The sequence below is a fragment of the Oppia nitens genome, unplaced genomic scaffold (genome assembly GCF_028296485.1).
Source record: "Oppia nitens isolate AA-2021 unplaced genomic scaffold, nextdenovo-longstitch-racon4-pilon3 scaffold11_pilon_pilon_pilon, whole genome shotgun sequence".
NCBI lineage: Eukaryota > Metazoa > Arthropoda > Arachnida > Sarcoptiformes > Oppiidae > Oppia > Oppia nitens.
In genome coordinates, this window is record NW_026533190.1 from 1,643,811 (window position 1) to 1,652,413 (window position 8,603).

Consider the following 8,603-nt stretch of genomic DNA (forward strand, 5'->3'; position numbering starts at 1 on the left):
CAAAATTTAAAAAAATAAATTTAATGACAATTTGTTTTAATAATAATAATGATGTACAATATTTAGTTTAGCTTAAAAAATGATAATTAATTAATTCTGATATAAAAAATAATAATAATTTTTGATTACTAAGCATTAAATTAATAATAATAAATACAACAAAAAATAAAATAAAAAGCAAAATTTTATTAAATATATAAAATAATATTTTTTTAAAAAAAAACTTTTATTATAAAAAAATTAATACAACATTAATATATATACAGTATATAAATAATTTTATTTAATCAAAAAAATTCAATAAAATTAAAACTGTATTATAAATTATTATTATTTTGTTAATAAAATATATTTATTTATTTAATTTTGTTATTAAAAAAAATTATAATAATTAATTTAATAATTAAATTAATTAATACAACAACAAATTAGTTAAACTAATTAAAACTTATTTTTATTTAAAAAAAACAGTATATTTTTAAAATTACAGTAAAAATTGTATACAATTTACGTAATTTATTGTATTATATATATATTGTTTGTGTTACTGAATTCAATACACAAACAATGAGAATACAGTATTAATAAATGAATCAATGAATCAATTGGTTGTAAACATTGTTAGAGAGAAAACACATTAAAAAGTAAATAACAAAACAAAACACTAAAACACTAAACAGTTTCCAATGTTTTTTCAATCAATACTATAATAATAGTAATCATTATTTTAAGTATCGATCGGTAATATATTAGTGACCAGATATCGGCAGGAGTTGAGACCCGACTAAAATAAATTTTTTTCAATTTACAGCTGACCAATAAAATTATAACACCAATTGGTGACCACACAACGATATCGCGGTATATATAGAGAGAGGTTATCGTTGCCGCACCCGAGGACAGGGATTGACAGTTACCGCCAAATACGTGCCCGACGGACATATACGCGTATATATATATATATAACACACACAAGTGGACGCGTCCACCGAAAGTCGTAAACAAAAGTGTGGCCATCACTACCACAGCTGCGAGAGGACTATAGGACAGTTGATTGACAGTTGACGTGCCGATTGCGTGACCGCTACATACGTGCCCGACGGACATATATAACATACATAAACAAGTGGACGACCACCGATAGTAGTAACCAAAAGTGGCCACCACTATAGCCGCGGTAGGACTAGGAGGTGGAGGCCGTAACCGTTGTTGCCGATCATCATCGATGCCGGAAACTGGCGGTTACGAACCGAAACGGTTTATCGGTCTCGAAGACTGGTTGGCCAAAGAACTGGAATGTTCCATATGTTTGCATATCTTTCGCCAGGCAGTGGACACCCAATGCGGTCATACATTTTGTCGGCTATGCATACAGCGTATAGTTGTCAGCAACAAACTAATATGTCCGCAGTGTCGGTGCGAAACCCATAAGAAACGCCAGCGATCGGCAATTACCGACAGTCCGACATCGTCGACAACATCGGCGTCGGCGTTGGCCAACAAAGTCGATCCGTTTCTGAAGTCCAATCGTCGCGTGGACAGCATTATCGGTCGGTTGAGGACCAACTGCGACTACGAGGACAAGGGCTGCGAAGAGGTACTGGAGCTGAACCTATTGGACTCGCATCTGGAAAAGTGTAACTATAATCTGTGCGACAATTGTGGCCTAAAAGTCGGTAAACGATTGGAACATAACTGTCTGGATCTGATGAAATCGGAACGAAAACGGTTTATGAATACAATTATTAACTATAAGTTTCGGTTGAATAATGTTAACAAAAAGCTGCGGACATTGGAACAGAAGAATAGGGAACTGGAGTCAGAGTTACGCCGATTTAAGGGTGGTATGGATTGTAAGGGTTCGGCAGCCACTGCCGCCACCAACGGAAGCTGCACGGGTAGGTTGAGTGTGGACAGAGAGAGAGGAGTACCGATCGGTTACCGACTAAATCCAAACTATTGAATGACAATGAAGTAGTAGTAGTAGTAGTAGTGTTAGTGATTGATAGCTACCAGTGTTTTAAGTAAACTATTGATTAGTTATCAGTAATTATTAGTAATTAATACCCGATATGTGACCCGAGTATATATATATGTGACATCAAATAGTTATACACTTAATGTTATTATTATTTATAGTATTTTATTATTTTTTTTTTTTTGAACAATTAGTATAATATCTAAATCTAAAATATTGTTTCGTTAAATTTGATTAATAATTTTTTTAGTGTTATTTTTTTTGTAATCAAATTATCAATTAATTATTTTTTGATTGTTTTCGGTAGCCGGTATTTCCTGGTCACCACCAACACCAACAACAACAACCACATTATCATCGTTGGCCAACTCAGCACACGTGCTGGCGGCGGCTGCGGCGTCGGCGACCACCAAAACCGGTAAAACCCGTGCACTGTACAAGATATTCAATCTGTTCGACGAATCGGACAACCGAATTGGCGTCTATCGTATGAAATCTCGGGAAACGTTTGGCGAACTAATCAAATTTGTGGCCAATCAGTTCAATACCGACGACAAACATCTCAGTCTGACACTCAACTACAATGAACTGATCTCACGTAACGATACCATACCGATGCTCAACGTGCCGTCCAATAAGCGCACGTTGAGAGCTGTCTACAGGGCTGACCGCAAGTCGATTAATATTGATATTTAAAATCATGATTATTATTATTGATTTGATTGATTTTTTAGTATAATTTATTATTATTAATAATAATTTAAACAACAAAAAAAATAACATGTATATGAGATGTGATATTATTATTATTATTATTATTATATCCGAGTATATTAATGGTTTAGTTATTTTTAATTTAGTTTTTTTTTGGTCACCTTATTAATCCTATTATTATTATTATTTCTACTATTAATTGTTATTACAATTATTATTATGAGTATTATGACTATTACCATAATTTAAATTGTAATTATAATTGTTGCGATATTATAATTGTTATGACATATTGTTTGTTTGTTTGTTTTTAAAAAAAAATTATTATTGTATAATAAATTAATATATAATATCGTAATTTTAATATAAGTATAAGATATAGTGAGATATATATATAGTCATTGAATGTTTAATTATTATTATTATTATTATTGGTTCAATTAATTTATATATATTTTTTTGATGATTATTATCTATACAGTTATAATATTTGAATTACCGGTACTTTTATGATTTTTTTTGTGCCTAATAATTAATGTAATTTTTATTAATTTTGACTTATTTTTTCAATTTAATTTATTAATGATATATAATCTTACCGTAATTTTTTTTTTATTATATATATTTTTTGTTTAGCAAAAATAATTATGTATTTAAACAAACAAATTGATTTTTTAAAATAATTTAAATAATCATAAATTATATTTAAAAATTTTTTTTTAACTATCAATAAAAAACAATTTTTATGTTTATTCTCTCTCTCTCTCTATAAAAACGAAACATTAATATATAATATATATATAAAGTATTTTTTGTTTTGTTTTTATTTATTCACCAAAAAAAAATAAAATAAAACATTTAATTTGTTGTAATTACTATTACTAAAAATTAATAATAATTAAAAAAAATATTTGTTTAATAATTTTTTGTCAAATTATAATTTTTTATTTTTCCGGTTTATGCTCTAATAAACTGATATTATCGGGTATTGGTTTTAAATAACCGGATAAATAAAACTCTTGAAATTTGGGATCAGATTCAGCGCGAAATAGTCCACTAAATATTTTTTTTATAGATAAAAAAATTATTTAAAAAAACAATTTAATTAGTATTTAATTTATTTATATTTAGTCTATACTTACAGAACGGCCGCTTCAAATGTAGTTATGAAAGCACCTGTAGTTACAAATAAATTAATTAACAAAAAAATCAATTTTAAGTTATTTTATTCAAAAATAAAATATCTATTTCTATCTATATATAGTATAATAATATTATTGTTTATAATTACCCGATTGTCGCATACGTTTGATAGCGTACTTGCGATCGGTCATTGTCGGCGAACTGACCGCATTGACCACCACATGGACAGTATAGCCGTGTTTGATGGCTGTCAGGACAGTCGACTGTACACAACAGTGAGCCATAACACCGCATACTATGAGTGTGTCGACCGACGGGTGTTTAGCTTTCATGGATTTCAATACATCCGGTAATAGCATTGAAAACTGTGTTTTCGATACATAATTAATATTTGTATAACTATTGAGCGATAACTCCGATGCCGATGAACCCCAACCTTTCAAAAATATATTTTAATAATTAAATTATTATAAAAAAAAATAATTAAATAATAATCAATAATACCTTTTTGTTCGCTAACATAAATTGGTAACTATTAATAAAATATTTAATTATAATTATTATAATTATATTGTATTATGAAAACAATTTTTTTTTTAAATTTTATATTAATTTTTTTTTTGTTTGAAATATTTACATCCAATATATGGGCCGCACGGACAAGCCGTCGGGAAATTTCAATTATATGACTCCAGTATTGAATCATTGGCCCGAACTTGTCCTGCAAGTCGACGACCAATAGGGCTGTCCGCTTAGTGTCCAATTCACCGACAGTTTTGTTGCCGTCATCATTGCCACAGCAACTCATAATTGCTACTAAATTTTTTTTAAACAAATAAAATACACTTTAATATTAAATTTGAAATTAATTTAAATGAAATTATTATAAAAAAAATAACTTTTAATTAATTGCACAAATGGTTGCTTAAAAATATAAATATAATTAATATTTCAATAAATTTTTTAATTGTATATTTAGTATAAGTAAATATAATATAATAATATTTCAATTTCAATAGTTTTAAATATATATATTTAATTTTATTTATTAACTTAAGATAACTAACTATACTGTATATTGAATGATAAATTATATAATTTTTTATTATATAAACAACTTTTCTAAAAACTTGTTTTTATTTAATATAAAATTACTATAATTATTATTAGTATATAATATAAAGTAATTGATTGATGAATTTATTAATTTATGAAATAAAATATTTAAATAAAACTTTTTATATATATTAAAAAAATAACTTTCAAGTACAGGCAATATTATAATCATTAAATAAAAAAAATAAAAAACAAAAAGTTTATCATTAAATTGATTTGATATAATTGATAAAAATATTTATGCAACTGTTATATTGAATAAATGAATTTATTGTATTAAACTTATTTTTTTTATCAACATTTATATTAAATTTTAGGATAATGTAAAAAAACAAATTATTTTTATATATATATATTTGTTAATAACCAAAATAATTAATACATTGTTATTGATTAGCCATTAGTTTATAGACAAACAAACAAAAAATTATAGATTCAGATATTTATTATTATTATTCATTTAATTATTTATTTTAGTTAAAAAATAATTAATAAATTTTTTAAAAAATGATAATTATTTTTCCGGTTTATTGGACAACAATCCCGAACAGTCGCTAACAAGTGTTTCGTAAGGTTCGGTATAAATGTCGTAAAATTTCGGATTAGTTTCGTCACGAAGTAGACCACTGTTTCAATAGAGAGAGAGAGAAAGAGAGAGAGAGAGAGAGAGAGAGAGAGAGAGAGAGAGAGAGAGATAATTCAATTGAAAAAAAACATAATTTTTAAAAAATATTTTTAATTAAATAAAAATATAAACTTACAGTATAACCGCTTCACATGTGGTTATAAAAGCACCTAGGTATGTATATTTTTTAAAAATAAATTAAACACAAAATTATTAATACAATAATTATATAAATATATACATATATATATATATATATTAAATATGTATATATATATTAAATAATTTAAATATTTCTATTATATATATACTAATTATCAAAAATTATTTCTTAATTAATTAAATTAATTACCCGATTGTCGCATACGATCGATAGCGTACTGGCGATCGGTCATTGTCGGCGAACTGACTGCATTGCCGACCAAATGGACAGTATAGCCATGTTTTAGGCCCGTCAGGACAGTCGACTGTACACAACAGTGTGTCATAACACCGCATACTATGAGTGTGTCGACCGACGGGTGTCTAGTTTTCAGTGATTCCAATACATCCGGTAATAGCATTGAAAACTGTGTTTTCGGTACATAATTAATATTTGTGTAACTATTAAGTGATAACTCCGGTGCCGATGAACCCCAACCTATATTATAGTTAAAAATTATAATTTTTATTAATTTTTTTTAAATAAATATATAATATATTAATTAATCCAAAAAAAATAATAATTAGATTTTAATTTAACTAAATAATCAATAATACCTTTTTGTTCGCTAACATATATAGGTAACTATATTAAACAAAACAAAAAATTAATAATAAATCTTAAAATTCATAATTTTTATATAATTTTAAAAATAAAATATTTCATATCTATCTATAATATAACAAAAAAATAGTATAATTGAAAAATCAATTTTTATTTTTCAAAAAAATAATTATACATTCAATATGTTTGCCGCACGTATCAGCTGTCGGGCGGCTTTAATCACTTGTGGCCAGTACTGCATCATTGGCCCGAACTTGACCTGCAGATCGACCACCAATAGGGCTGTCCTCTGACTGTCCAATTCGCCGACATTTTTTTGTTTATCACAACAACTCATTATAGTTTATATCGATATACAGTATAATAATATATTGAATTATAATATTACTTATTTTTTTCAATCACAGTTTATAAAGTATTTTTAGATAAATTAAATTAATATAAAGAATTTATTATTATTATTAAAACATAAATTACAGTATAATAATAAATTTTATTTGTTTTTACAAAATATTATTTAATAGCTAAGTTGAACTATAACTTATATAGCTTGTGTGTGCATCTATGTATGTGTTTGTATGTGTTTGTATGTGTGTATGTATGTGTGAGTGTATGTGTGTATGTATATGTGTATGTATGTGTGTATATATGTGTGTATGTATATGTGTATGTATGTGTGTATGTATGTGTGTATGTATGTGTGTGTATATGTGTGTGTCTGTATGTGTATGTGTGTGTGTGTGTGTGTCTGTATGTGTGTGTGTATGTATGTATGTATGTATGTATGTATGTATGTATGTATGTATGTATGTATGTATGTATGTATGTGTGTATGTATGTGTGTATGTATGTGTGTATGTATGTGTGTATGTATGTGTGTATGTATGTGTGTATGTATGTGTGTGTATATGTGTGTGTCTGTATGTGTATGTATGTGTGTGTATATGTGTGTGTCTGTATGTGTATGTGTGTGTATATGTGTGTGTCTGTATGTGTATGTGTGTGTGTATGTGTGTGTGTCTGTATGTGTGTGTATATGTGTGTGTCTGTATGTGTATGTGTGTGTGTCTGTATGTGTGTATGTGTGTGTATGTATGTATTAATGTATTTTTTAAAACTTGTATAGACTAGGATTATATAAACATTTATACCACACACACACGCACACAGAAATTGCAGATTATTTTGTTTGACAGTCTCACTGGTGTTTAACTGTAGATTATTTGGCAAATTAAATATTTTATTTGTAATATGGTTTTTATTTAAAAAAAAAACCCTAATTAAACAATATTTCTTTATTATATTAATGAATATCATATATATTATATTCTGTATTATATATTATAAAAGCATGGTTTGTTTGATATGTCAATAAAACTAAATTTATATAAAAAAAATTTGATTATTGAATATTGATAAAGTATTAGATTATTTATAATTTTTATATATAATAAAAATTTTAAATAATAATTAATTACTTTATAGTATAATAAATATAATCTTAGTAATAAGACATTGATGAATTTGATAAAATTAATATTTATATATACATATAGAACGTTATTATATTTCTAATCAAGTTAACTAGTTTATTTTTCTAGTTTAATTAAATTAATTAATATTTTTAGTAATTATAAATTAAATTTTTCTATTATTAATTAAATTTTTTTTTAATTTATTTAATATAATTAAATTAATTTTAATTTATTTAGTTTATTAAAAAAACAATTCTTTTTTTCGGGTTTATGCGATAAAAGTCCCGAATCGGCGACAAATGTTTTGTAACCGGTTTTATAAAACTCCTGATATTTGGGATTAGTTTTATCACGAATTAGACCACTATTTATAGATTAAAAAATATATTAATATATATATATAGTATATATTTATCATAGAAATGTTTAATAGTTAATAAACTTACTAAATGGCTGATTCACGTGTGGTTATGAAAGCATCTGAATGTTAATTAGAGTATATTAATAATAAAAATTTTAATTTCAATCAAATAATAGTACTAATAATAATAAATATTTCTATTTATATTAATTATCAAATTATTTATTAATTAATTAATTAATTACCCGATTGTCGCATACGTTTGATAGCGTACTTGCGATCGGTCATTGTCGGCGAACTGAGACCGCATCGGCCACCACATGGACAGTGTAGTCGTGTTCAAGTCCAGTGAGGACAGTCTCCTGGACACACAACGTGTGCCATAACACCGCATACCCTATGAGTTTGTCGACCGACCGGGTGTT

General features: G+C 26.4%; 3 protein-coding genes across 3 annotated transcripts; 1 reads left to right on the forward strand and 2 right to left on the reverse strand.

The window, feature by feature from the left end:
* Positions 1 to 586: 586 nt before the first annotated feature.
* On the forward strand, positions 587 to 2,739 carry LOC128952083 (uncharacterized). The gene is made up of 3 exons (XM_054297421.1): positions 587 to 741; positions 812 to 1,898; positions 2,286 to 2,739. The coding sequence occupies exons 2-3, from the start codon at positions 1,226 to 1,228 to the stop codon at positions 2,672 to 2,674; spliced, it is 1,062 nt and encodes a 353-aa protein (XP_054153396.1). The 5' UTR covers positions 587 to 741; positions 812 to 1,225; the 3' UTR covers positions 2,675 to 2,739.
* Positions 2,740 to 3,592: 853 nt separating this feature from the next.
* LOC128952208 (isochorismatase domain-containing protein 2-like) lies at positions 3,593 to 4,676 on the reverse strand. The gene is made up of 5 exons (XM_054297563.1): positions 4,473 to 4,676; positions 4,340 to 4,367; positions 3,984 to 4,271; positions 3,835 to 3,868; positions 3,593 to 3,748 (listed from the first exon to the last, which is right to left on the reverse strand). Exons 1-5 carry the CDS (start codon positions 4,641 to 4,643, stop codon positions 3,637 to 3,639), a joined length of 633 nt encoding a protein of 210 aa, XP_054153538.1. The 5' UTR covers positions 4,644 to 4,676; the 3' UTR covers positions 3,593 to 3,636.
* Positions 4,677 to 5,465: 789 nt separating this feature from the next.
* On the reverse strand, positions 5,466 to 6,679 carry LOC128953693 (isochorismatase domain-containing protein 2-like). Its single transcript, XM_054299211.1, has 5 exons — positions 6,518 to 6,679; positions 6,336 to 6,363; positions 5,929 to 6,216; positions 5,713 to 5,746; positions 5,466 to 5,577 (listed from the first exon to the last, which is right to left on the reverse strand). The coding sequence occupies exons 1-5, from the start codon at positions 6,677 to 6,679 to the stop codon at positions 5,466 to 5,468; spliced, it is 624 nt and encodes a 207-aa protein (XP_054155186.1).
* Positions 6,680 to 8,603: the final 1,924 nt, after the last annotated feature.

What these genes read in the sequence shown, in the direction of transcription:
- LOC128952083 (XM_054297421.1), top strand. Translation starts at nt 1,226, where the DNA reads ATGCCGGAAACTGGCGGTTACGAACCGAAACGGTTTATCGGTCTCGAA. An exon ending in CACCAACGGAAGCTGCACGG is followed by an intron (nt 1,899 to 2,285) that starts GTAGGTTGAGTG and finishes TGTTTTCGGTAG; the next exon opens with CCGGTATTTCCTGGTCACCA.
- LOC128952208 (XM_054297563.1), bottom strand. Translation starts at nt 4,643, where the DNA reads ATGAGTTGCTGTGGCAATGATGACGGCAACAAAACTGTCGGTGAATTG. An exon ending in TTATGTTAGCGAACAAAAAG is followed by an intron (nt 4,272 to 4,339) that starts GTATTATTGATT and finishes TATTTTTGAAAG; the next exon opens with GTTGGGGTTCATCGGCATCG. An exon ending in ACATTTGAAGCGGCCGTTCT is followed by an intron (nt 3,749 to 3,834) that starts GTAAGTATAGAC and finishes AAAAATATTTAG; the next exon opens with TGGACTATTTCGCGCTGAAT.
- LOC128953693 (XM_054299211.1), bottom strand. Translation starts at nt 6,679, where the DNA reads ATGAGTTGTTGTGATAAACAAAAAAATGTCGGCGAATTGGACAGTCAG. An exon ending in GTGCGGCAAACATATTGAAT is followed by an intron (nt 6,364 to 6,517) that starts GTATAATTATTT and finishes TGTTTAATATAG; the next exon opens with TTACCTATATATGTTAGCGA. An exon ending in CGATCGTATGCGACAATCGG is followed by an intron (nt 5,747 to 5,928) that starts GTAATTAATTTA and finishes ATACATACCTAG; the next exon opens with GTGCTTTTATAACCACATGT.